This window comes from Lissotriton vulgaris, chromosome 4_1 (genome assembly GCF_964263255.1).
Source record: "Lissotriton vulgaris chromosome 4_1, aLisVul1.2, whole genome shotgun sequence".
Classification (NCBI taxonomy): Eukaryota; Metazoa; Chordata; class Amphibia; order Caudata; family Salamandridae; genus Lissotriton; species Lissotriton vulgaris.
Genome location: NC_141691.1, coordinates 367,316,620 through 367,344,573, shown reverse-complemented (window position 1 = coordinate 367,344,573; position 27,954 = coordinate 367,316,620). Strand labels below are relative to the sequence as shown.

The window sequence follows — 27,954 nt, the reverse complement described above, 5'->3', positions numbered from 1 at the left end:
TGGGAGTTTGTCATTACGAATTCCACAGCACCATAATGGCTACACTGACAGCACATTAAGCCCACACTGATGGCAGTGTGGGATTTAATGAAAAATGCACACAGAGGTCATTTTAGAGATGCCCCCCAAAAAAATAACATACTACTAGTGTCCAGGCTGAGTGGCTGCTTTCAGCTGCTACCACCAGACCTGTATCTGGACCCCTGGGTCGAGAGCCTGCTGCCCTTGGGGGCCTGAAACAATGCACATCGTGGGACGAGGTGCCAAGCCTCCTCCCCAGGATGGGCAGGATTCACGAAGGGGAAACTTTAGAGGCTTTTCGCCTTAGTGAGCTTCCCCATGTAACTGGCTGCTTTCAGCAACTGGTCCCCACTGGTTCTGACCCCCACTTTGGGCGGGAAAATGGGCGGGGAAAACAAGTGAGGTGTGCCCACCTGTGAGAAAGTGCCCTCTTTCTTGCATGGTATGCCCCTACTTTTTGCTGAATTGCTGATGTTATTTGACTGAGTGTGCCCTGGCTCCTGCTAATCAGGTGCCCAAGACCTGTTCTCCTTCCCTAAAACTGTGTTGAAACTAAAACCCATTTGGCATCTCTGGCCACCTGTCAGCCCCTGGTAAAGGGTACCTTAGGTACCCAGGGCATTGTGACCAGAGAAGACCCCTAAGGGCTGCAGCATTTATTGTGCCACCCTTAGGGGCCCTGTACCTTGAGACACACACCCTTCCTTTGCAGGCTGAGTGTCTCGGTGCAGAACTAAACAAACAGTCTACATGGCATACAACCCTGTGTGCCATGCCCACAAACTCACTGCCCCGGCATCCATCAGTCCCCCCTCTAGCTGGGTGCACTATGCCAGTGTTGTGGGCACAGGTGCTTGAACCCTGTGCCTCTACACTACCCAGGGCCATTCCTGGGCACTGTAAGTGCAGTGCTGCCATTAAGAGTATATGGTGCTGGCAGGTTGTCATTACGAACTCCACAGCACCATGATGGCTTCACTGAAGCCTGAGAAGTTTGATATCCAACTTCTCAGCACATTAAACCCACACTGATGCCAGTGTGAGACTTAATGCCAAATGCACGACAGAGGGCAACTTAGAGTTGCGCCCTGAACCTAACCTACATTCCACATCTTCTCTGAGAGGCTGCCTAGGCTGCCACACAGCAGACATGTTGCTGAACCCCTGGGTGGAGAACTCCCCGCTCTCCTGGGCCTGCAACAATACACATCCTGGGCGAGGTGCTAGCTCTCTTTCCCCAGGAAGGGCAGGGGAAGCTTTAAAGGCATGCCTCCTTTGTGAGCTTCTCCAGGCCACTTGCTGTACTCAGAAACTGGCCCCCACCGGTTCTGACCCCCACTCTGGCGGGAAGACTGGCTGTAAACCCTATGTGAGGAAAGAGGGTGTGCCAGCCTGGCCAACTCCACCCCTCAGGTGGGAGAGGCGAGTTGAAGCACAACTCCGTGCTCCGGCCATCTTGAGGATGGGGAGCCCTGCCCAATCAGAGATAGGCTCCTGACTCCCTCCCACAGGAGAGGAGCAGTATAGGGGGTGTACTCACCACAGGACAGGGACCTATTGGTCCCTGCCCTTACCCTACCTGTAACACACCTATATTTAGTATTTAGGGGCACCCTGAATCTTCCTTCCGCAGATCCGGATTTGAAAACAAGAAATAAGATAAAGAAGAAGAAACCTGCCCTGCAGCTGCTAACAAGAGGATGACATCAACTGACTTGGCCACAGCCCTACAGGCCTGTTGATCCTTGAACCTTTTTCTGCTAAATCCCAGCATCTCCTGCAGACAGCAACCTTGAAAACCCCGGAGGAACTGCCTGCCTTGAACCTCTTAAAGAATGGAACTCCCATGAGCAGTGGTTCTGCTCAAACAGCAATTCCCCTGGTGCCAGCCAGGAACTGCGAATTCAGCCCACTCTGCACCTGCCGAGCTCGGCCTATGCCAGAGTGGACAAAGACCCTGAGGACGTCCCCCTGGCGATTGTGCCCTGAAATCAAGTGCCTCGGGACCCTCCTTGATGACCCAGACGACGCCTGCTGTCTCACAACAGGAAACTCTTCCAACCACGACCAGCAGATGGTAAGCTTTCCCGACGTCAAAAGACACCCCTGCACCCGCCGCCCCCCAGCCCCCTGTGTCCAACTCCTGGGTGTCTACCTATCCTCCAAGATCCCAACTTAACCCTCCAAGTGTTGGTCGCTCCTGAAGAGTCCCCGTCCCCGAGCCTGCATCCTTTGTTTACCTTCCAAGATTTCAATTGACTAACATTGAGCGCCCAACGGCTCAAAAGCACCCTGCACCCAGCTGCCCGAGTGGCCCTGGCAGTGCAACCTTTCTCCTAAGCTACTTCCCCATTTGCCCTGAGCAAGGGACCAGGAGCCCAGCTCCCACAGCCGCGTGGCCTGCTAGCTAGCAGCCGACAACCGCAGGCCCCACTGCCTCTCATTGGATAACATTGGGCCTAACTACCTCTACACCCGGCTGCCCCTTTGCTGCTGAGGGTGTCCCAACTGTGCATACCTGACCCTGGGAGACCCCTGAGTCTATGACCGGAACCTTAATTCTGCCAGTCGAGAACTTACCCCAAAGCTGATGACTTAATTTTCTTCCATAGGGTAGCATTGACTTAGTTCACTTTGGAAATTCTTTCAAATGTGGAGTTTTGAAACTTTAAAATATTCACCTAAAATCAGCTGAACAACGAATTCCGATTTACTCCCCTGTTATCAGGAGAGAACCCAGTGCTGCATCTTTCAGCCCAGCACAGACCCTGAAAAGTAATTTTAACCGTACTTACCAGTAACTTGTAATTTATTCCATAGGAACCCATTGTCTGGTTTTCACCAGAAAAGTTTGTGTCGATTTTCGCAAACGACAAATATTCCTTAGTATGACTTAAATGCATTCTTTCAACTGTTTACAGGAGATGCACCAGTGCTGGATCCAGGATCCACCACTGAGTAAGAAGAAGTAACAATAACACTACTTACCTGCTTAGTGAATTTTCTCCCTTAGGATAACATTGGTGATTCTATGTGAAAAAAGTTTGTGTCAACTTGTAAAATACAATAATATTCCTTAAATCTCACTACTGTAACCAAAACGCTTTTACTCAACTGTATACAGGAGATGTCCCAGGACTGAATCTAGGATCCAGTCCTATGGTTAGAAAAGTAATCCATAAAGTAACTAATTGCATTTAACTAGAAATTCACATTGAGCTCAATGTTGCATTGGGTTTGAAATTGTGTTGCCCATTTCAACAACTGTAACTACTGTACTTAAAAAATCTATTGCCTATTTACAAAGTATTTAAACTGAAGTAATTAATTCTGAGAAAGTATATTTTGATACCTTGTTGGTTCTAAAATAAAACAACTATATATGTTGATACAAAACCATTGGCCTAGAGTTCAGTTCTTGAGTTTGTGAGACCATTTGCTAACTGAGTGTGTACAACAAATGCTTTACACTGTCCTCTGATACTGCCTTACTGCTGCACCAAGCTACCACTTTAGAGAGTAAGGTTATATCTAACTTTAGCCTCTGCCAAAACTCTGTGGACTTTACTTTGGTCCAGTATATATAGAACCACTTTCTTACATTTTACAATTGCAAACTAAACTGTATATTTACTTCAAACCACCTATCACTTACTTGTGCCAGGCTCACTTGGTTCTAGGAAGTAAATTATCTAAAAGAATATTGTTATACAAAAACAATTGGTCTGAATTTCAGTCTTTAAGTGTGGGAATTCATTTGCTGACTAATGGGCACATTAGGATTGCGTATTTTCCGCATCCTCCGGACCGGCGGAAGCCACCGCCGGCCCGGAGGATGCGGAAAAACCGCAGTGGACCCACCAAAGACCCACCACCGCATTAGGATGCCTGGTGGGTCCTGGTTTCAGTGAGCAGCTTTTCCGCCGCGGTTGGCTTACAACCGCAGCGGAAAAGCCCTAATATGGTGGCGGTGTCTCTCAGACACCGCCAGCCATATCCGGATGCCCAAAAAAATATGCTTTTCCGCGGCGGGTTTTCCGCCGTGGAAAAGCATATGGACCTTCACTGCGGGGGCCCGTTGCGGGCCCCCCGCAGTGAAGGGGGGCGTGGGGGGTGCACATGGGGGGTACCTATGGTACCGCCCTGCATTTGTATGCAGAAATCGGCAGGCACCGCACGGTGCGTGACGCTTTCTGCATACAAATGCATTGCATGCATTTTTAACATTGCGGCGGGTGCAGCTTGAAGCCGCACCCGCCGCAATGTTAAAAATAGAGGATGTGACCGCCATGGTGGGGGTCACATCCTAATTGCACAGGAGGGAACTCCGCAGGCCATGCGGAGGTTCCCTCCTACTCAGTGATCGCGGACGGACTCAAGTCCGTCCGCGATCATAATAGGCCCCTTAGTGTGTACAACAAATGCATAACACTGCCCTCTGATGAAGCTTTACTGCTCGACCACACTACCACAAATAGAGAGTGAGGTGCTATCTACTTTACCTCTGCCTACCTTTTGGGTTCCACTGGACTTTGTGCACACTATACCTCACTTTGGTATAGAATATACAGAGCCAGATTTCTACCCACTATATGTCAGGTGTTAGCATATCTGTAAGAGTAGATATGCCCCTACAATATTTAAGTTGGTTCTTAATGTTGTATGTGAAAGTGAAGCCATAGAGAATACATGGGCTGGAAACTCGACAACTTGAGTTCCCCAGCACCTTGATGACCTCAGTGACCTCAGGAGTATTTGGTACTAAACACTTCCTCTCAATAAACCCCCACTGATGTCAGTGTGCTGTTTATTGAAACAGGTACCCAGAGGGCACATCAGAGGTGCCCCCTGGTAACCTACTAACCCTGGTGTGTTCTCTGTCTGGCTTTAGACAGACTGTCACCACAAGACATGTTTCTGGACCCCTGAGTCACGAGACCCTGGTCTATGAGGCCAGAAACATAGCCTACCCTGGCCGGAGGTGTCACACCTCATCCTCCAGGATGAGCACACTGCTTGAGAGGAAAGCTTTAAAGGCCTTGCCTCCTAAGTAATGCAACCCCAGCCTCTGCTGCTACTAGCAGATGGCAGCCCCTGGTTCAAAGCCCCACTTTTGGTGGGAGAACCAGCTCCTGAGTGAGAACAGGAGTTGTGCCCTACTTCGCCAACTCCAACCCTTAGGTGCTGGAGGCGAAGTGAAGCACATTTTTCAGTCTCCATCATCTTGAAGATGGTGGGACTTATTCAATCAGGGCTATGCCTATGCACCCCTCCAATAGGAGGGTGGTATAATAGTGGGTGTTGACACCCAAGGTGAGAGACCCATTAGTCCCTGCCTGTTACTCCCCTGTAATGCCCCTACATCTAGTTTTTAGGTGACTCCCCCAGGCCCTGAAATCAGATTGCGACTCCCTATGAAGAAGAGGTCAAAGAAGAGCTGTGCAGCAGCAAAGATAGAAGTAGCCCAGTGACTTGTCCCCAGCCCTACCAGCTTGTCTGCAGCCCTCAAAGATCCTGCTGCAAAAGAACGATCCGCCCATCAGACCAGTTAACTCCAGAACCCAGGGAGCACTGCCTGCCTTCTAAAAAGACTACTAATCTCCTGTGGACAGTGGATCTGTCCAGAAGAATCCAACTCTGAAGAAAAAGAACTTTGACCTGAGGAACCGTAAATACACCGCTATACCCACCTCTGCACCCAACACCCACTGTCCGAGTCGAAGTGGCCCACTGGTGCTGTGAAGGTTCTGCAGCACTTCTGAGCAATAGTCCACCGTGGGCAGACCCTTGACGGACTCCACCTCTACAACTGACCGCGACCTACCCGGTAAGATGTTTACAGACACAAAAAGACACCCCTGCACCAGAAGCCCCTGAACCTTGGGGAATCCTGACCGACAGAGTCCCTATGTTCCTTAGCATCACTACTTATCTAGGCAGCTGTGCGGTTTCTTTATATCTCCTGGCCTGAGCCTGCAGCCGTTTTTCAGGACCGATGTGCCCCTTTGGTTAACAATGGGCACCCATCGCTGTGTTGGCACTCTGCACGCAGCTGGCCCTGTGATGCTGAGGGTGTATGTTCGGTGCTGCCTTGTGCCCCCCCCCCATGCATTTACCTTAACACCTGTAGATCGACCCCTGACACCGCTTCACTCACCTGTGAGCAGTGCATCATTGAGCACCCCCAGTCTCAATTGGTTAGCATTGGGCATCCGACCCCGTATCTGACCTCTGCAACTAGCCGCCCATGTGCCACAGGTGATGTAGTTTTGGTGCCAATCTGAACCATGCCTGTGTTGACCTGAAACCCCCGAAAAATGGATCTGTACGTTTTGTACTTACTTGAAAAACTGCATTCTTTTTCCCCCCCATAGGTTAACATTGCACACTAAAAATTGCACTTTTTAAAGTTTAAAATATTTTTTAATAAAAACATATTTACATTTTTGTGTACATCTTGGTCTTGAAATAAAACTTGAAAGAAGCTTTTTTTCCTGAAATTGGTGTAGATCTCCTTTTTGAGCCATGTGTCATTTATTGGTCAATGTGTGTATAACAAATACCTTACACTCCACTGTGGTAGTCCTAAGGCTGCTCGCCCACACTATAGCAAATAGAGCTCTTTGGTTTTGCATTGAGCCTTGCACACTTCTGGGGGTATCTCTGGACTCTATATAACCACTTTTTGGTATAACATATACAGTGCCAGCTTTCTCCAATAAGACAGTCTAAATATGAATGTGTATTGGAATACATTCAAAGTATTTATAATGTACTGAAGGGATATTGACTTTTATGGATTTGTTATATTTTTATGAATATTTCGCTTGCTGACATCTATATGTAAATAGTTACCTGTTGTATGAAGTTGCTTGTATCTAATTGGTCTGGCTTGTAAATGTGTTGTATTTATGATGCGGTTATTTAACACATTTTGATTAATTTGAGAAACATTTGGTTTGTTAATGCCATAATAAAGCTGTCTAGAAACAGGTTTGCATTTAGTTATATATTGACTGCATGTTGATGTATTCTTTCAGTGACTTCAGTGAGATCATGCTGTTCTACACAGCAGGCAATGTCCCACCCACACCATTACCCCCTCGGCTGATTCAAGCAGGAATAACATGGCTATCCTTACAGTGGTGCCCACCAAATGGTGTATCTTCAGAGGAATCTCTCACTTACATATTGGAAATGGAAGAAGAAGGTTCTGTAAGTAGAATTCATGTCCATTCTAATGATGGAGACCGTATGGGTTATTTTATAACAGAGTTAGTCACAGATGCCTTTACATGTTGATTTCTCCAATGTAGTTTGTCCCAAAATGTGTGCATTTTCCAATTGGTTCAAACGTTATTACAGTTAGGAGTGTTAAAGATGCAAAAGTCTCCATAGTTATGACTGAAGGTGGTAAATTGGAGAACTGTATTTCAATAACAAATATGGTGTTTTTGGTTTGTCTTTTTGTCAATTGGTACACTCTTTCAAGGGGGTGTCTTGTATGTGTCCTTGACATTCAAATAGTAGTCGGAGAACCAAAGGTACCAATACCTACAAAAAAAGTCCTATTTTATACACTGTCCTGCTTTCATCACATTTAACTCCCAAAATACTAAGCTGATGTGTATACATACTATCTATGTTTCACATATAGGGTAACTGAAAATAGCATAAATAAAATATGCTCACCTATTTTTTACTCTCATTAAGTTTTTTACAAATCAGTTCTATACAGTGTAGTAAAGTGCCCCTTTTAGTTATGGTCACCCACACTTTTTGCCACTGGTACTGATATGTTTCGACTGATGTGCACTGGGCCCTGCTAACCAGGCCCCAGTGCCAGTGCTCTTTCCCTAAAACAAGGTAAAATGGTTTAATTAGCACACCCCTTGGCATCCCTGTAAGTCCCTAGTAAGTGGTACATCTGGTATCAGGGCATGGGTACGGGGGTAAGGGGTAAGGGGCTTCAGCATGTATTATGCCACCCTAAGGGACCCCCTACAAATTACATGCAGCCTGCCATTGCAGACTGCATGTCATGGTGCAAACCATGAGTGAAAACATGGCATTGTGTGGCATGCCAAAGTCACTGCATGTTTTATATGTAATTCTCATCCAGGGGATACTCATCAATAGTCATAATCTATGAATAATCCCTGCCTATGTGCGGGATCCCGGAGCATATAGAAAATACATATAAATATATGCATATATATGTGAAAACATATATTATGCAGCCTAAAACATTTCCCAACTGACAAATCTGACGCAAAATTACATAAATTAGCATACACACAGTAGTACTCTCCCAACCTCTAAGGAAGAGAGAGAGAGCAGTAAACATTTGCATACCACAATGCTTTATTGCCATAGGAAAAACCTGTAATTGCAGGCATTTGCCAGTAGGCTGCAGTAGAGTATAAAGTAACAAAGAAAACTGACACCTTGCCTTTAAGGCATTAGAGTAGGGGTACCGTGGCTTTAAGACCTGAAGGCGACCCCCCTGCTCCCATGGTGCACCACGGGTGGCAGTTGGGTCAGTTCTTTTTTCCGGCTCGCTCTGTGAGGATCCTGGAGCTTGAGCTCTTCAGTTTTTGACTGAAATTAGTTATTTAGAGTGAATTTTCTCAGGAAATTTGACGTCTTCTGAGATTTTAAGGCTTCCGCTTTGTTTTTTGTGGTGTTCCACAAAAACTTTTCTGTCAGAATGCCTGCTTTATTCCGGAAGTGTCCTTCTTGTGACAAGAAGATGGCTCTGGCTGACCCACACTCTGTGTGCATCGTGTGCCTTCTTTCTGCACATTACCCTGACCAGTGCCATCACTGTCAGAAGTTCTCTAGGCTAACTCTTCGCGACAGAGAACGCATTAGACTTCATGCCCTCTGGGAGAAAGACAAAAGTCATCAGGTGGGTGGCCATGGAGGCCCCAGAAAGTCTTCTTCAAGCAAGCATGCTCAAAAACGGCGACATTCCGCATCTCCTGCCACCAGAAAAAGGAAGGAAGGAAGAAGGTCTCCGTCGACATCGAAGTCGCCATCGAAGAGGCCCAGACGCTCTTCTGGATCACCATCGCGACGTCGAAAGTCTCCGTCGCAGCCAAGTAAGTCGATGTTGAGACGCCACACTTCGGGCTCGAAGTCTGTGGCTGCTGATGTGTCCAAGTCTCCGTCGACGTCGAGACACTTCCCCCCGCCCTCGAGGGGGTCAGCGTCAAGAGTTATGACGGCTTCCAGATTGCCGCCGGCTGGCGTGCCGCCGTCGAGATGGTCGTCGATATCCCACCATTCGACGTCGAGGAGGTCGACACCTAGGCGACGTCAAGAGGAGTCGCTGTCGACACGACGTCGAAGAAGGTCGTCGTCGACACGACACCGAAGATCGTCGTCAACAGGACACCATGGAGGTTCGCCTTCTACTCAATGTTGAGGAAGATCGCCGTCGAGGTCACCGACGCGACGAGAGATCGCCAAGGCGTGGATGATCGACGTCGAGAACATCAAGGCCTCGTTCGACGCCATTGGTCACACAAACGTCTTCGACGTCGAAGCTTTCGCCGTCGAGGGAACAGGACACGTTGATTGTGGAGTCTCCTGGCTCCAGGTCATCAGGGGACAGATCTTCATCTCCTCACTTGAACATCGTGGAGATCTCTCCAGAAGCGTCCCCCAGATCTGCGGACAGATCACGTAGTGTGTCATCTCACCGTCCTCAGGGAGCTGTTTCGGGCGGTCGCAGTAGTCCGTGCTCGGATTACTTCCGCACGTTCTCTCCGTCTGCTACGAGGACAAGCACTCCAGTCAGGCCGACTAAGTCTCCTCCACGGAGGCCTCGTCCTTCACCCAGACCAAGATCTCCTACCAGATCACGCTCTCTGGTGCGGCCCAGATCACCTGCCAAGCCAAGACCTTCCCCCAGACCAAGATCTCCGCCTAGACATCTGTCTAGATCCAGGGGTCGGCACAGCTATTGAGACAGGTCTCATCACAGAGGACGCACTAGATCTTCAACTTGGTCCTCTTCCACGAGGTCTACGGTCCGGGACTATTTTCCAACCTTTTCCTCTACTCCTCCGTCAAGAGTCTCAACTATTGATGACATCGCAACCTTCACAGATGTGCTGGGCAGGGGAGCAAAGAAGCTGAACTTCTCTCTGCATACTCCTCTGGTCCCTACTCCTATAATTTTCGACACACATCATCACCGGACAGTGCCTAGACCTCTGCTGCCTCTGGTGCCTGGCTTCCTTGAACCTGCAGTGGTAGGTTCTGTTCCATCAAGGCTTGCCAAGAAGTACAAGGCGTCCGCAGAGGACCCCTTTTTCCTGAAGGACAGCAAACTAATGGATTCGTTTGGCAGGAAGGTATGCAGCACCTCTGCTTCATATATGAAGGTGGCCAGTGCTTCTGCTCTACTTGGGAGGTACGATAGGTCCCTCTGGGACTCCCTTACTCGCTTCACAGAGATGCTTCCGAAAGAAGACCAACAGGATTTTATCGAAATCCTACAGGAGGGATGACTTGTAGCCAACCAGGTCATTAGTGCCACGGCAGATGCCTCTGACTTCACGGCCCATGGCTACTCCCATGGCATCTGTTCACGACGTTCGGCGTGGCTCCGTCTCACGGGCCTCAAACCGGATGCCCAAAAGAAAATCTTGAACCTCCCCTTAATGGTTCTTCTCTCTTTGGCCCACACGCTGACGATGAAATGACCAAAATGAAATTCGAAATGGACGCTGTGAAGGCTGTAGGTTTGGAAAAGCGTAAGGAATTTAAAAAGAGCTTTCGTCAGGGGGATAAGCGTCCTTACCAGCAGAGGGTTCAAACCCCTCAATGGTCTTCCCAAACTCAACAGAACCCCCAGTTTCAGCAGAGACGTCCTGGCAGAGGCAGAGGCAACAATAACAAGCAGCAGTCTGCCTCCAAACAGCCTCCCTGAGCTGTTGCTTCCTCCTCAACTGTCCGCCACTCCGGTGGGAGGGAGTGTTTCTCATCATCTGGAAGAGTGAAGATCCATAACAAAGGACAGATGGGTGCTGACTATTGTGCAGCATGGTTACTTGCTGAGGTTCAAGTTCCCTCCTCCACAGGTTTCTCCTCAAGTAAAGAGATCAACTGTGGCCCAGATATCTGTACTGGGGTGAATGTATGACATTGTTCTGCATTCTGTCCATCAACTGTGGTTTTTGCATTTGTCACCCCGATTGGGATGGGTATGCTCAGACGTGAGTCCCATGCTCTCCACACCACTGGATTCAAGCAAGCCAGGCTGAAGACGGCTGGAATGCCAGAAACCGGTCCTCGGAAGCTTGTTTCCGTTCCAGGGAAGGCATGGCTTGGCAGTTCGGGCTGGACTGTTCCCATGAGGCAAAGGGTCAGACTGATTTGCATATGGTCATGTCTGAACTGGGGTGGTGTGGAGTGCAAAAAAACAATGCATTTAGGCCCAGATCTCTGAACTGGGGTGAATGTATGACATTATTCTGCATTCTGTCCATCAACTGTGGTATTTGCGTATGCAAATGTTTACTGCTCTCTCTCTCTTCCTTAGGGGTTGGGAGAGTACTACTGTGTGTATGATAATTTATGTAATTTTGCGGCAGATTTGGCAGTTGGGAAATGTTTTAGGCTGCAAATATGTTTTCACATATATATATATATATATATATGTTTTCACACATATATATATATATATATTCACTGAAAAAACCATAGGTTTCACACCAGTTATAGTTAGCTGGAAATTTTACTGACATAAAACCATTGAAATTGTCACGTTATAGTTAGTTGGACTCACTATAACTTGCACGTGCAATGCACTGCTGATGACTTCACATATTACATCACTCATGACTTGGTCAGTGACAGCACTCATGACATCATGAGCAACGTAGGCGTCCGACGCGCTTACGCAACGCGCCCCTAGGCACGCCCCAGGGCGCGTAGCATAAGCGCGTCGGGTCATGTGACCTGAAAATAACACTTTTCATTGGTTCATAACAGTTTTGGTTTCATAATGATGAAGCCCCTGGTCATATGACCTGAAAATAACACTTTTCATTGGTTCAATACATTTCACTCTATCTATCTATCGCCCTCACTCTATCTATCTATTGTCCTCACTCTATGTATCTATCTATTGCCCTCACTCTATCTATCGCTCTCACTCTATCTATCGCCCTCACTCTATCTATCGCTCTCTCTCTATCTATCTATTTATCTATCTATCTATCTATCTATCTATCTATCTATCTATCTATCTATCTATCTATCTATCTATCTATCTATCTATCTATCTATCTATCTATCTATCTATTTATGTATCTATCTATCGCCCTCACTCTATGTATCTGTCTATCGTCCTCACTCTATGTATCTGTCTATCGCCCTCACTCTATCTATCAATCGCCCTCACTCTATCTATCAATCGCCCTCACTCTATCTATCAATCGCCCTCACTCTATCAATCGCTCTCTATTTATCGCTCTCTCTCTCTATCTATCGCCCTCACTCTACCTATCGCCCTCACTCTACCTATCGCCCTCACTCTATGTATCTATTTATCGCCCTCACTCTATCACCCTCACTCTATGTATCTATCTATCGCCCTCACTATATCTATCGCCCTCACTCTATCTCTCTATCTATCGCCCTCACTCTATCTATCGCCCTCACTCTATATATCTATCTATCGCCCTCACTCTATGTATCTATCTATCGCCCTCACTCTATCTATCGCCCTCACTCTATCTATTTTTATTTGTGCAACTTTTTATATAGCGCAAACTTGACCTGAACCGAATCGGGTATCAGAGCACTTTACATAGCACCAGTTACGTTACATGAGGACACTCATTCAGTTTTGTAAGGCACGGGAAGATTAAGTGATTTGCCCAGAATCACAGTCTATCGCCCTCAGTCTATCTATCCATCGCCCTCACTCTATCTATCTATCTCCCTCACTCTATCTCTCTATCTATCTCCCTCACTATCGATTACCCTCACTCTATCTATCTATCTGTCTATCTATCTATCGCCCTCCCTCTATCTATCTATCGCCCTCCCTCTGTCTATCTATCGCCCTCCCTCTATCTATCGCGCTCACTCTATCGATTGCCCTCACTCTATCTCTCTGTCTATCTATCTATCGCCCTCACTCTATGTATCAATTTATCTCCCTCACTCTATCTATCGCCCTCACTCTATGTATCTATCTATCGCCCTCACTCTATGTATCTATCTATCGCCCTCACTCTATCGCCCTCACTCTATGTATCTATCTATCGCCCTCACTCTATCTATTGCCCTCACTCTATGTATCTATCTGTCTGTCTGTCTGTCTGTCTGTCTGTCTGTCTGTCTGTCTGTCTGTCTGTCTGTCTGTCTGTCTGTCTGTCTGTCTATCTATCTCTATATCTATCTATCTATCTATCTATCCCCTCACTCTATGTATCTATGTATCGCCTCACTCTATCTCTCTATCTATCGCCCTCACTCTATCTCTCTATCTATCGCCCTCACTCTATCTCTCTATCTATCGCCCTCACTCTATCTCTCTATCTATCGCCCTCACTCTATCTCTCTATCTATCGCCCTCACTCTATCTCTCTATCTATCGCCCTCACTCTATCTATCGCCCTCACTCTATGTATCTATCTATCGCCCTCACTATATCTATCGTCCTCACTCTATCTCTCTATCTAACGCCGTCACTCTATCTATCGCCCTCACTCTATATATCTATCTATCGCCCTCACTCTATGGCCCTCACTCTATGTATCTATCTATCGCCCTCACTCTATCTATTTTTATTTGTGCAAATTGTTATATAGCGCAAACTTGACCTGAACCAAATCGGATATCAGAGCGCTTTACATAGCACCAGTTACGTTACATGAGGACACACATTCAGTTTTGTAAGGCACGGGGAGACTAAGTGATTTGCCCAGAATCACAGTCTATCGCCCTCAGTCTATCTATCCATCGCCCTCACTCTATCTATCTCCCTCACTCTATCTCTCTATCTATCTATCTCCCTCACTATCGATTACCCTCACTCTGTCTATCTGTCTATCGCCCTCCCTCTATCTATCTATCGCCCTCCCTCTATCTATCTATCTATCGCCCTCCCTCTATCTATCGCGCTCACTCTATTGATTGCCCTCACTCTATCTATCTGTCTATCTATCTATCGCCCTCACTCTATGTATCTATTTATCTCCCTCACTCTATCTATCGCCCTCACTCTATGTATCTATCTATCGCCCTCACTCTATCGCCCTCACTCTATGCATCTATCTATCGCCCTCACTCTATCTATTTTTTTTGTTTTGTGCACATTTTTATATAGCACAAACTTGACCCAAACCGAATCGGGTATCCGAGCGCTTTACATAGCACCAGTTACGTTACATGAGGACACACATTCATTTTTGTTAGGCACGGGGAGATTAAGTGATTTGCCCAGAATCACAGTCTATCGCCCTCAGTTTATCTATCCATCGCCCTCACTCTATCTATCTATTGCCCTCTCTCTATCTATCTATCTTAATCACTCTATCTCTCTATCGCCCCCACAGTCGATTGCCCTCACTCTTATCTATCTATCTGTCTATCTATCTATTGTCCTCCCTCTGTCTATCTATCGCCCTCCCTCTATCTATCTATCGCCCTCCCTCTATCTATCTATCGCCCTCCCTCTATCTATCTATCGCCCTCCCTCTATCTATCTCCCTCACTCTATCGATTGCCCTCACTCTATCTATCTGTCTATCTATCGCCCTCACTCTATATATCTATCTATCGCCCTCACTCTATCGCCCTCACTCTATATGTATCTATCTATCGCCCTCACTCTATCTATCGCCCTCACACTATCTATCTATTGCCCTCCCTCTATCTATCGCCCTCACTCTATCTATCTATCACATTACCACAGCATCACTCAGCAGCACCACAGCATCACTCAGGGGCTCCACAACATAACTATGCGCTACCACAGCATCCCTGAACGCCACAGCAGCACTCATCACCACCACAACATCACTCAGCGCCACTACAGCATCAATCTGTGCAACTGTTCAACGACAACAGGTTCAAATATGTTCTCTCAATGTTTAAAGCATAGTTACAAATGTCTCAAAAAGATGTTAATATTTCACTTCTGTTCTTGGATTTTCGTCACAGTAAAATACACTGAACATAATCTTCACAAAAGTTATTTACAAATGTTTAAGCTATTGCCATTATAAATTACAATAACTTTTATTTAGGTATTAATTATTAAAAAAATTAAAAGCCATTGTTATTTGTCATATCAATACATCTAAGTCACGTAAATACAACACATATTGCATTACAAATGCTATGGGTGTCACATTTGCGAAAGTTAAAAATATTGGCATTGTAAATGACAAAGCTATTAATTTTGCTATTTTCAAAACCAACACATAAATTAAAAAAATGTAATTTACAATACTAATAGCTCAAACTTTCCTAATGCGAGACCTATTGCATTGCAAATGCTTGTTTAAACCTGAGATATCTCTAAGAGGTGGGTTGAGATTCTGCGCACACTAGGAGATGTTCGGTGGTTATGAATTTAAATAAGATTGTCACAGTGTAAAATTACAAGTGCCCTTATCTCTCTCAAGTTAAGAGACCACTACACTGAAAAGGAGGGCTACCTGCACATTTTTGAATTTCAGGAATTTTTAATTTTTTCCACAATCCATCTTTCAATATTCTTAGGCACGCCTCTACCAATGGTGCACTACATGAATCACATGATATGTGAGGTCTGAGAACTTTCCTGTTTAAAAGGTGTAAACAAAAACCCAACCTACCTGTGTGTCTGCCATTGTCTAGCCATAACATCCACTTCCTGGACAATCTTATCAGCAAAGGGGCAATGATACGCGCCTACATTATATATATCATCTGCCCCTACGTTCACAAACGCTCGTCCTGATGTAGTAAGAAGAGACATGTCTTCTTATAAGCACTAAACATACATTTAATGAAGCCAGCATGAAATGTAATGTTGTTTTGAATCTGCAACAGGAAAATAAATTTCAACTTTGCTAGAACAGTACTATCTAATGTTAGTTGTTAATATGTAATTTGGTTGTTTCTGTTTCTCAGGGTTACGGATATAAGCCAAGACACCATGGAGAAGAGCTTACATGTACTGTAAGGGCACTTAGGAGAAGTACTTTGTATAAATTCAGGGTATGTACCATCAATTAAGAATGTATGTATTGTGATATGACAATGTTATTCAAATTTGTTAATCTGTAACCGTTGGCTGTTTGTGCTGTAGTTATATATCTAGAAATTGCAAACATGCATGTTTATGGCTCTCTGTAGGATTTTGGTGTTTATCCATCTCATTCCTACTGAATCGCATGACCACTTAATTCAGTGGAGTGGGTGGGCCTCAGGTGGTTAGAGGTAGGCATGTTAGTCCTTTGGAAAGCACTTGTTAGCTTATTCCCTTGGATTCCCTGCACCGTTTACTTCTTGCAGTAATGCAGAAGTAGCAACAAAGTGCTAGTTTGAGATTTATTTCTACATCACATGTGGAGCCTTATGTTGTTGGTGTGGGCCTTGATGATGATATATTCATAGGTCATGCATGGGTCCGTCACTAGTTGTGTATCTGTAGCTCCTGCAAAGAGGAGATTGACTTTTTCCCTGAACCAAAAGATTGCCTCTGTTATATCTACAGTATGGTTTCTAAGTACACAGAATGGCTCTCATTTGCTTCTCCTGCAGACACCGAGAAAGCAAAAGCGATCGGTTCTTGATATAAAGCAAATTAATCCAGGGTATAGGTTTAACTATGGCATTTGAACGTCTCAACTTCTGTTTAGGGTCCCCTTCAGAACTTAAGGTGGTAGGGGGAGCAAGGTCCAAAGTACCACCGACAACTAAAGTTTGCCTGCCCTAGGGCGTCAGGGTGCAGACATGTCAGTTGGGTTGGAAGCCTTACGCGGTACACTGAAGGAGAGAGAGGGGGCACCTAAAAACAAGGCTGCAGGGGGGACTTGGGGACAACGGGTTGCTTTGTACACAAGGATCCTAGGAGAAATGTGGAACCGTTGGTTCTCAAGAACCCAGGCTGGGACGCTCAGGTGCAGAGGGGTTAGATGGGCTGTGCTGCAGCGTCGCAGGTCCTTACAGTTGTCGGTCTCGCCAGTTGAGGGTGGAAAAATCAGGACAGCTTGTTCACTCTGCAAGTGGGTCTGTGCGATGCTGACATCCCTCAATGGCTGCTCTGTGTCGTTGGAGTCCGGATTTGACTCAAAGAGGCTTTGGTTGCTGCAAGTGGTCTGAATTTTCCGCATATTGGTGCTGTGTGGCTCCGGTTCGTCCTGGTGTCTTTTCACTTTGTGGGGAGACCGATCTGATCTTCTGGAGCATGGCGACCTCTCCCTGGGCAGCTGCTGGGCCGGTACGACAGGTGAGCGGCAGCATGGTAAGCCGGAACCTACTGTTCTGGTACTTTCAGACTGTAAGGGAGTCACTTCTCTACTCCAAGGGAGATTGCTAGCAATTTGCAATGGGCTGGCAGTCTACCCTTGTCCTTGTTAGAGGCTCAACTGCAAGGCCGAGATAAATTCTTCACGATTGTCTAGACAGGTACAGGCAGAGTTTGGCAGCAAAAATCTACAGCAAGTCTTCAGTTCTCGTTTTCTAGGTTCTTCTTTGTCCTGGCATCAGGGGTGCCACATAAATACTCAATTTAGGGACGTTAAGTGGCGTGACAGTTGGTAGCTAACGGGCTGCACATCCTCGGGGTGACTATACCCCCTATATGACACTTGCAGTGGGAAGGAAGTGGACGTAACCCTGACCTAATTAACCATATTCCACCTAAAACCAAGATGGTGGAATTCTAGTTTTCATATTCACGTCAGGTAGCCCACCTTAGGGGTGGAACTGGCCCTGATAATGGACACGCCTCCTGACTAGCTAATTTTCTCGCCTGCCTTGTGCCAAATGGGCCCAGCATAGGGGGTGGTATTTCCCCTGAATGGGGAAAGCCTGGATCGCGTATCAAAGGCGGCAGAGGCCTTTGAAGCCTCCTGCCTTAACATGCTGATTATTAGACATTGTTTCTGCTATCAGAGAGCATGGGCTTCACCTGCAGGGGATCACAGAACAGTCTGTGGTGGCAGGCTGGCCTACACCAAGCACCCACTGGATGCATGTATTAATACATCCATTATTGGATTCAGTGTGGGCATATTAATACAAGATGTTTCATACCAAACATCTTTAGTTTCAGTGAAGACATCATGTAGCTGGGGAACTCACAATCACCAGTGCATATACTCAAAATGGCTTTTCTGTTCACACGCAGTGTCCAAGAATCAACATGGAAATCACTGGGGTTTGGATGCTCATGCAGATAGGTCCTCACATGTAACATAATGCACCCTGCCTTAGGGCTTTAAGGTCAGTTGTAGGGGTGACTTACATATATTGTCTGTAGGCATGGTACACAGGTGGTGTGCCATGTTGTTTTTTTCACTGATGTCTGCACCATGTCACGCATCCTGCAATGGCAGTTTGCATGAATCTGGTGAGGGGTCTCATAGGGTGGCACAATACATGCTGCAGCCCTTTGGGACCCTCTTTAGCATCAGTGCCATAGGTACCAGGGATACCATTAACTACGGACTTCTGTGGGTGCTAAATGTAATGCCATTTGGCGGAGTATTTAAACTGTTTTAGGGAAACAGATCTGGCACTGGGGAATTGGATACCAGGAACCCAGTGATATTCTGTCAAAATTGCATCATTTATCAGGCAAAAAGTAGGGGTGACGATATCAAAAACGGGCAATTTCCTAAAGGAAGGCACCCATTCAAAAAGAGCATGCCATTGCTGTGTTATTGCTGGTTATAGAAAGTCGTTACTGAACTACAGTGCAAAACTAGATTTGTTATTAATTGCCAACTTTCTGACAAAAAAATATTTTATTTCAAAATGAAGGTATTTGCCGAGAACAGTGAAGGAAAAAGTAGTCCAAGCGAGATTGTAGAGTATTCAACAGCATCTGAAAAACCTGGTCCTCCCAGTAAACCAAGCGTGAAGGGAAAAATCCATACACACAGCATAAAAGTTATTTGGGGTAAGTTTTTTAATTTTTTTTTAAAGAATGCCCATAATTAGTTTCGGTATGTGATAGTTGCCATTAAAAAACAAACAACAAAAAAACATGGTATATGCTTAAGAGTAAAGTTTCCTTTTTCAGCTTATACTAAATTTCTCTATGGATGAATGATGCAGTGCTAAGAACACTTATAGTTGGATGACAGGTTTACTATTTAAAGGATCACATTAAATTAGTTTAACTACATTTTTGTTAGTAGTGCAGTTTTATACTCCCCATTATGAAAGCACCTAGGGAGATTGCATTTTAAAGGGGTGCTTTCTCTTTACCAGACGTATAGTTCTCTCAGTGTGAGGTCAAATTGCTAAACTGTTCGGAATGAGGTCGTCTTATATTGCAGTAGTCGGAAATACTCACTTGCACATGAACCCACTTCAGGAATACCTTCATGTATATTTGCTTATTTTCAGATCACAGTCACCAGATTTCTTAAAACTCTCGCTGTGCTGTCCCAAGCTTGCCCCCTAGCCCTGGTGTCTTCCACTCTTGTCTTTTTAAAATACTTTGAGTACGACCACGTCTCTATGTACTTTTCTACTTTTACTTTCTCACTACTTTATTACTTGTTCAATATTTATTTTTTAGTATACATTGAAACATTTGGGCATACATAGCGACCTTGATTGGGTACATTTGTTTTTCTTTCCAGAGGCTCCAAAAGATGATGGTGGTTCCGAAATTTCAAAGTATGTGCTAGAGATTTCAGAAACTCTAAATGGTGAGTACCCTGTTGAATTCAACAGTTTTTAACCCTTTTTATACGTTTTATTTATTGTTTTTACATTGTAATTTGATTGACGTAGAGTGGTGACCTTGCCCTGGAAGACTGTGAATAATGTTCATATAAATAGAGATACATGCCCTACATGCAAGTAATCTTACACAGTGCTGGGAATCTTGCTTTACATCTGTATATGCCGGGTAGAGAGAGAGAGAAATCAGTCCGTCGGTGATATGTATATTTAAGACGTGTTTCCTGAGATCGAAAAGTAAAGGCGAATATTGGTTGGAGGCTCCGCACTTGACTAGTTTAGGATATTTTAGCATACAGAGGTATTTACTTGGTGTTAATAATATTGCTTAATATGTGTTTCTTTACTTACTTAGGGAAAACTGTTGTGAGTATTTTTATGGAAAAGGGGAGAATATATTCCATCTTCCCGTCCACTTCATTCACTCCGCTCTCTTGCTCTCCCTGGTGTGTACCGTTTGTGCGGAAAGATCGAGAGCTGTCCGACTTTCTTTGAGGGACTCTTCTGGGTGCCATTTTAGAGTGATTGGGGTTCCAGTGGCTGTCATTAGTAAGCTCGTTCCTTAAATATGCTACATGGAAGCACGGACGCGCAGCTTTCGAAGAGTAACGGTGAGAATTGGTTAGAGGCTCAGCACATTACTTTTTCTGTATAGTTTAGCACGCTAAGGTTTCTACATCGTGTTTATAATATTGCTTAATGTGTTTCTCAACTTACTTGGGGGAAGCTGTCTCAGATGATTGGAACAGACATAATGAAGAGTAAATGTAATAATTTAGATCCTGACCCGATGGAACACAGAAAATGTACATAAATTCAGTGAAAGTATAAAGTGAAATATTTGGGTGACAGACTAAAATTTGTGTGTTTTATTATGTTTTTTTTGTTCCAGGAGATGTGTGGGATATGGTTTATAGTGGATCAACAAAAGAGTGTGTATGTGACCATCTCAAACCTGGCAGTTGGTACAGATTCAGAGTACATTGCCTTAATAGTGCAGGACAAAGCCCAGTAAGTTTATCATTTTTTTCAAAGATGTTTTAGCTCTCAACATTTTGTAGGACACAAAAGAAATGCTAAACTCCTTAAAATATGTTATGAACTCTATTTGTTGCCTCATAGTGACACTAGCTTTAACATGTTTACCCCTGTTTTCCCGAATTCTGTAATATATGTATTCACTACATTTTATTTGAAATATCGGTTTTGGCACGTTTCCTGGCCCATCATGAAGTTGAAAGGTGGCAAAGAGGATGATTATAATGTTTGTATATCAATATATCCAGGGCTTTAAGTGAGATGAAAAAAGTATATGAGGTGCATTGAAAGGGGCTTGGCCTACATAATTAAAGGCGTGGCTTAAACATGTAATTTAAATTTCTAGGTTTTCCATAGTTTGCCAGCCGAGCAATATTTTGGTTCCTGTGTGAGCTTTCAGTTATTGCATCCAGATATATGAAACAGCTGCTAACACACCTAAAACCTGGTGCATGCATGTCTGCACCCTTCCACACTGTGTGCCAGGATTTCTGGTCCTATGAACTTAGTGCCAGCCGGTCTACATGTACGCTTAAGCGGTCTAAGGCATCCCACATACTTACTGGGCTGGACCTACCTAGCAACGTGACTTACGAAGACTACACATCACTCAGGTTACACCTGCGTAGCACTTATCATTTCACAGCAACGCTGCATGGTCATGCCTGCCCATCTGCCTTTGGATTTCGCCAGCCCGCCTCTTTCTGCCTCTTTTCCTACTGCAGTTATTCTGCTGATCAGTGTCTTTCCGATTCTGTGCTTGCTTGTAAAGATGCTCAGCAACCTGGACTTTTCTGGCCTTCTGCGCTGTGACCTGTGGTCATAGTGGGCAGGATCAGAGGGGCATGACGTACCCTTTTTAGGGCTCGCAAGCGAAGCGAACAAAAAGCCCTTTTACTAGCGTTTCAAAAATGGACCTTGAAATTCCACATAGCTCGTGCATGTGCATTTCAAGGTCCATTTTTACTGGGCTTTGCATGCGTGCTGTTTTATAACAGAACACGCAATATGCCATAGGCGGTCGCGTAGCTTCATCTATGGCCTATTGGTGTCTGTTACGCGCACCAAAGCCCATATGTCTTCAATTATGGCGGCCAGACTCGGCCGACATAATTGAAGACATATGCTTGCAGTGGCGTGCGCGTGGCACCACTCACGAGCTTCTTTTTTTTTTTTTTTTTTTTGATCCATTTCTTGGCCGAAGCAACTAAACGCTGATGTTTTGTTCTTTTCTGTTAGTCTCTGTGCGTGCAAGTCTTGTCTTCAGTCCCCTTTTATCTTCTCAGCGCATTGCTATCTCCTCATAACTCACGATCTCTGGCCTTGTCTGCCTACTGGGCCACCTCTTCTCTACACGCCTGAGTCCTCTCGTTTCACCCTCCCTTGGCATGCGTGCCCCCTGTATTACTCACCTCCCTATGTCTCCTTTCGTTTCATCCGCTCTGCAGTGTGCATGCACGCCTTGTCTTTTGTATCTCTCTTCTCTATCCATGCCTGCTCCTTTACATTCACCCTCTCCTCCCCGAGCATGGCGGACTCCTCTTTCTCTTGAACTCCACTGTGGTGGATGCCTGTCTCCTGCACTCTGCTCCTCCAGGCGAATGACTGTCTGCTCTCGTTTCACTCTAGCCTTGTGAACGTACATCTCCTGTGCCTCTCTCTCTCACTGTCTCTCTCTCCACCTTATCTCGCTCTCCCTTTCTCTCTCTTCCTGTCTCTTGTGCACCTCGTCTCCCTGTGCACTCCTACCTTCCTTCGGTCTGCTCTTGGCCCCCCTGCCTGCTCCCTCCCCCCCAGCATCTCTGTACGCTTCCGGTCTCCCATGCTTCCCCCATTTAGCAATGCCCACCCCTCTCTGGACCCCAGGTTTGATCGCATACATTTTTACAGCTGTGCAGCACTGCTAAAACAAGGATGAATAGCGACACAAAATGTTCCCTTTAATATTCATTTCGGGCAGCGGAAGAACCAGAAAACTGCTTATTATCCACGGGAACAAAGGCGATTTGGACGATTCTCTGTGAGACGTAAAACAAAGGAGAGTAGAGGAAGCAGAAATGTTCCCGAGCAATGGGGAGGGATATATCACCCCCCCCGTACCCTCACCCACACACCGCACCCCACATCCCTACAGTGTACATAACTTGGATGGGGAGGGCGATCCCTAGAGTTGTGATTTTTTGCGCTTTGCAGGGGGCATAATTTAGTTACATTCTGAGTAGGGCCTTCTCAAGACTAACCAGTAGTTTAATTAAGGGGCGAACATTGAGCCACCTGAAAGATAATGCACACACTGGACCACATGCTGTCATCAAATTCCGACAAAACGTTGAAGATTGAAATCATTTCAGACTTTCAGTTCGCGGTTGCTTCAGGACCAGCCTGAATGCTGAATGTAGGAGTTTCAACACAATTTCCCCTGCAACATGAGTTGTGGGCATTGGAATATCTGACAGCAGGGCACAAGTCCTAAACAAGCATTGCCATAGCCAATAGGTCTCACCTTTAGAACCTTTTAAGTGTTTAGTCAGGCAACAGGTTATACTGGGTGCTAGAACACCTACTCTTACTGCACGAGTAGTATGCTAAAATGACTGCACCTAGCCAACACGCTAAATAAAATTAGTAATTTCCAGGCAAGTGCAGTAGCTCACCGCATAGGGGTAGAAACGTTGCAATACAATAGTCAAGATAAGAACTAATGATGGTATGTGATAACTTGATTCTCACCCACACCTTCCACTTATGTATAAAAACAGCAACAACTCTGCCACAAAATACTTAAATATACGTAAATCCTAACTTCACAAGTGACAGCAAATCCCTTCTCAAAATGGCCACAATACAAAACACACAGTTTACCAACGACGCAGAAGACCGTGGCCGCTTACGGTGATATGACATATTACCTCAAGTGTTAGGTTGTATTATGGGAAATACCAATGAGCACTTGCCAGACAACCTCGGGCCCAGACTATTGAAACCATTAATTTAGAAAAGCTGTGTAACCCTCACACCCCCACACCCTCACACACCCTCACACCCCCTCATCCTCACACACCCTCACCCAACCTCACCCACCCTCTCATCCTCACCCACCCTCTCACCCTCACACACCCTCTCACCCTCACCCTAACGCACCCTCTCACCCACCCTCACCCTCCCACCCCCTCACCCTCACACACCCCCTCATCCTCCCACCCCCTCACCCACCCCCTCTCCCTCCCACACCCCTCACCCACCCCCTCACACCCCCTCACCCTCTCACCCACCCTCACCCACCCTCTCACCCACCCTCACCCACCCTCTCACCCTCACCAACACTCTCACCCTCACCAACCCTCTCACCCTCACACACCCTCTCACCCTCACACACCCTTTCACCCTCACACACCCTCTCACCCTCACACACCCTCTCACCATCACACACCCTCTCACCATCACACACCCTCTCACCCCCCCTCACATCCCATCACCCCCACTCACCCTCACACCCTCACCCTCACACACACACCCTCACCCACACCCCTCACCCACACCCCTCACCCTCACACCCCACACCCCCTCACACCCTCACACACCCCCTCATGCCTCCTCACCCTCACACCCCTCACCCTCACCCCCCTCACCCTCACACCCCCTCACTCTCGCACCCCCTCACCCTCACACCCTCTCACCCTCACACGCCATCTCACCCTCACATACCCTCTCACCCTCACACACCCTCTCACCCCTTTCATCCTTTCACCCTCACACCCCCACACCCTCACCATCACAACCCCACACCCTCCCCCTCACACATCCACACACCCCCACACCCTCGCACCCCACACCCTCGCATCCTACACCCTTACACCCCACACCCTCGTACCCTCTCACCCTCACAACCTCTCACCCTCACACCCTCACACCCCCTCACCCTCACACACCCTTACCCTCACACACCCTCACCCTCACACCCCCTCACACCCCTCACCCTCACACCCCCTCACACCCCTCACCCTCACACACGCTCACCTCCCTCACCTCCTCTCACCCTCACACACCCTCACCTCCTCTCACCCTCACACACCCTCACACCATCTCACTCACACCCCTCACCCACCCTCACCCTCACACCCCCTCACCCCCGTCACCCTCACACCCCCTCACCCCCCTCACCCTCACACCCCCCTCACCCTCACACCCTCTCACAACCTCGCCCTCACACCCCCTCTCCCTCACACCCCCTCTCCCTCACACCCCCTCTCCCTCACACCCCCTCACCCTCACTCACCCTCACACACCCTTACCAGCATAGCATAACAAAACATAGCATAGGATAGCAAAACAAAACCTAGCACAACAAAACAAAACATAGCATATTATTATTATTATTATTATTATTATGTTTCTTATATAGCGCCTGAATCGACCCCCGAAGGGGTATCTCCGCGCTTGCCTTGGGAACCCGTCCTGGCTTTTCCCTGTGAGATAGCCCCTACAGGGCATCCCCAAGGTGAAAGCCAGGCATCCCGCCGCGGGGGGCCGTTGTGGAGATTAAGCAAGCTTAATGCCCAGAGTTGCAGAGTGTGAACCCATGATTAGGTCAGGCACCGAAGCGAGAATTATCGAGTCCATGGACATTTGAGCTCAAGACCCTGCCGCTTCGGGAATTGAACCCTGGTCCCGGGTCTGACCTCTGCTTCAGGGTCTGCCTGCTCTAACCAGTGAGCCACACTTCTCCACATAGCATAGCAAAACACCACAACGCATAGCATAGCGTAAAAAAACACAGCAAAACATAGCATCATTTTTCTTAATAAAAATATACACCCTCACCATCACACCCTCTCACCCACCCTCACATCCCCTCACTCCCACTCACCCTCACACCCTCACCCTCACACACAACCCCTCACCCACACACCCTCACCCTCACACCCCACACCCCCACACCCTCACACACCCCCTCACACACCCCCTCACGCCCCCTCACCCTCACACCCCTCACACACACCCTTACCCTCACACACCTCCTCACCCTCACACCCCCTCACTCTCGCACCGCCTCACCCCTCCTCACCCTCACACACCCTCACCCTCACCCACACTCACCCTCACTCACCCTCTCACCCTCACACACCCTCTCACCCCCTTTCACCCTTTCACCCTCACAACCCCACACCCTCCCCATCACAACCCCACACCCTCCCCCTCACACACTCTCACACCCCCACACCCTCGCATTCCACACCCTTGCACCCCACACCCTCGCACCCTTGCACCCCACACCCTCGCACCCTCGCACCCTCGCACCCTCGCACCCTCACACCCTCGTACCCTCACACCCTCACACCCTCACACCCTCGTACCCTCACACCCTCGTACCCTCTCACCCTCACACCCCCTCACACCCTCACACCCCTCACCCTCACACCCCCTCACCCTCACACCCCCTCACACCCCTCACCCTCACACACCCTCACCCCCCCTCAACCCCTCCCCCTCACACCCCCTCACCCTCACTCACCCTTACCAGCATAGCATAACAAAACATAGCATAGGATAGCAAAACAAAACATAGCATAACAAAACAAAACATAACATAGCAAAACAAAACAACGCATAGCATAGCATAACAAATCAAACAAAACATAGCATAATTTTTCTTAATAAAAATATATATATTTTAAAACATAGCATAACAAAACAAAGCATAGTATATCATAACAAAGCATAGCAAAACAAAACATAGCATAGTAGAACAAAACATAGGATAGCATAACAAAACACAACAAAACCTAGCAGAACAAAACATAGCATAACATAACACAACATAGCATAACATAACATAAAACAAAGCATAGCATAACAAAACATAGCAAACCACAACAAAACATAGCATAGCATAACAAAACACAACAGAACATAGCATACATAACAAAACATAGCATTGCAAAGCATAGCAAAACATAGCATAGCAAAGCAAAACAATACAAAACATAGCATATCATAACAAAACACAACAGAACATACCATACATAACAAAACAAAGCTTAGCATAACAAAACATAGCATAATAAAGCATAGCATAGCATTACAAAACATAGCATAACAAAACATAGCATAGCAAAACAAAGAATAGCATAATAAAACACAACAAAACATAGCATAACAAAACATAGCATAACAAAGCATAGCATAGCAAAACAAAACCAAACATAGCATAGCATAACAAAACACAACAAAACATAGCATACCATAGCAAAACAAGGCATAGGATAACAAAACAAAACATAACATAGCATAACATAACAAAACATAGCATAACAAAACACAACAACACATAGCATATCAGAACACAACAAAACATAGCATAGCTTAACAAAACACAACAAAACATTTCATAACAAAACATATAATAGCATAGCAAAACATAGCATACCAAACACAACAAAACATGGCATAACAAAACAAAGCATAGCATAATAAAACACAAATAAACATAGCGTAGCATAACAAAACATAGCATAGCATAACAAAACATAGCATATCATAACAAAACATAGCATAGCATAACAAAGCATAGCATAGCAAAACATAGCATATCATACAGCATCACTCCGCACCACCACAGCATCACTCAGGGGCACCACAACATCACTATGTGCTACCACATCATCACTGAACGCCACAGCGTCACTCGTTCACCATCACAACATCACTCAGCGCCACCACAGCATCAATGTGTGCAACCATTCAACAATACTTGGTTCAAATATGTTCTCTCAATGTTTCAAGCTTTATTACAAATGTAACAAAAATATGTTAATATTTCACTTCTGTTCTTGGATTTTCGTCACTATAAAATACACTGAACATAATCTTCACAAAAGTTATTTACAAAACTTTAAGCTATTGCCATTATAATTTTCAATAACTTTTATTTAAGTATTAATTATTGAAAAAAAATTA

At 46.0% G+C, this 27,954-nt stretch overlaps 1 protein-coding gene across 1 annotated transcript in view; it reads left to right on the top strand.

The window, feature by feature from the left end:
• Nucleotides 1-27,954, top strand: part of LOC147718758 (fibronectin type-III domain-containing protein 3a-like) — a 417,154-nt gene that overhangs the window by 209,116 nt on the left and 180,084 nt on the right. Inside the window, exons 14-18 of the mRNA XM_086918744.1 lie at nucleotides 7,062-7,236; nucleotides 16,168-16,254; nucleotides 19,027-19,165; nucleotides 19,857-19,925; nucleotides 20,852-20,970. Of these exons, the coding sequence (XP_086774870.1) occupies nucleotides 7,062-7,236; nucleotides 16,168-16,254; nucleotides 19,027-19,165; nucleotides 19,857-19,925; nucleotides 20,852-20,970 (589 nt within the window). The remainder of the gene's footprint in view (nucleotides 1-7,061; nucleotides 7,237-16,167; nucleotides 16,255-19,026; nucleotides 19,166-19,856; nucleotides 19,926-20,851; nucleotides 20,971-27,954) is intronic.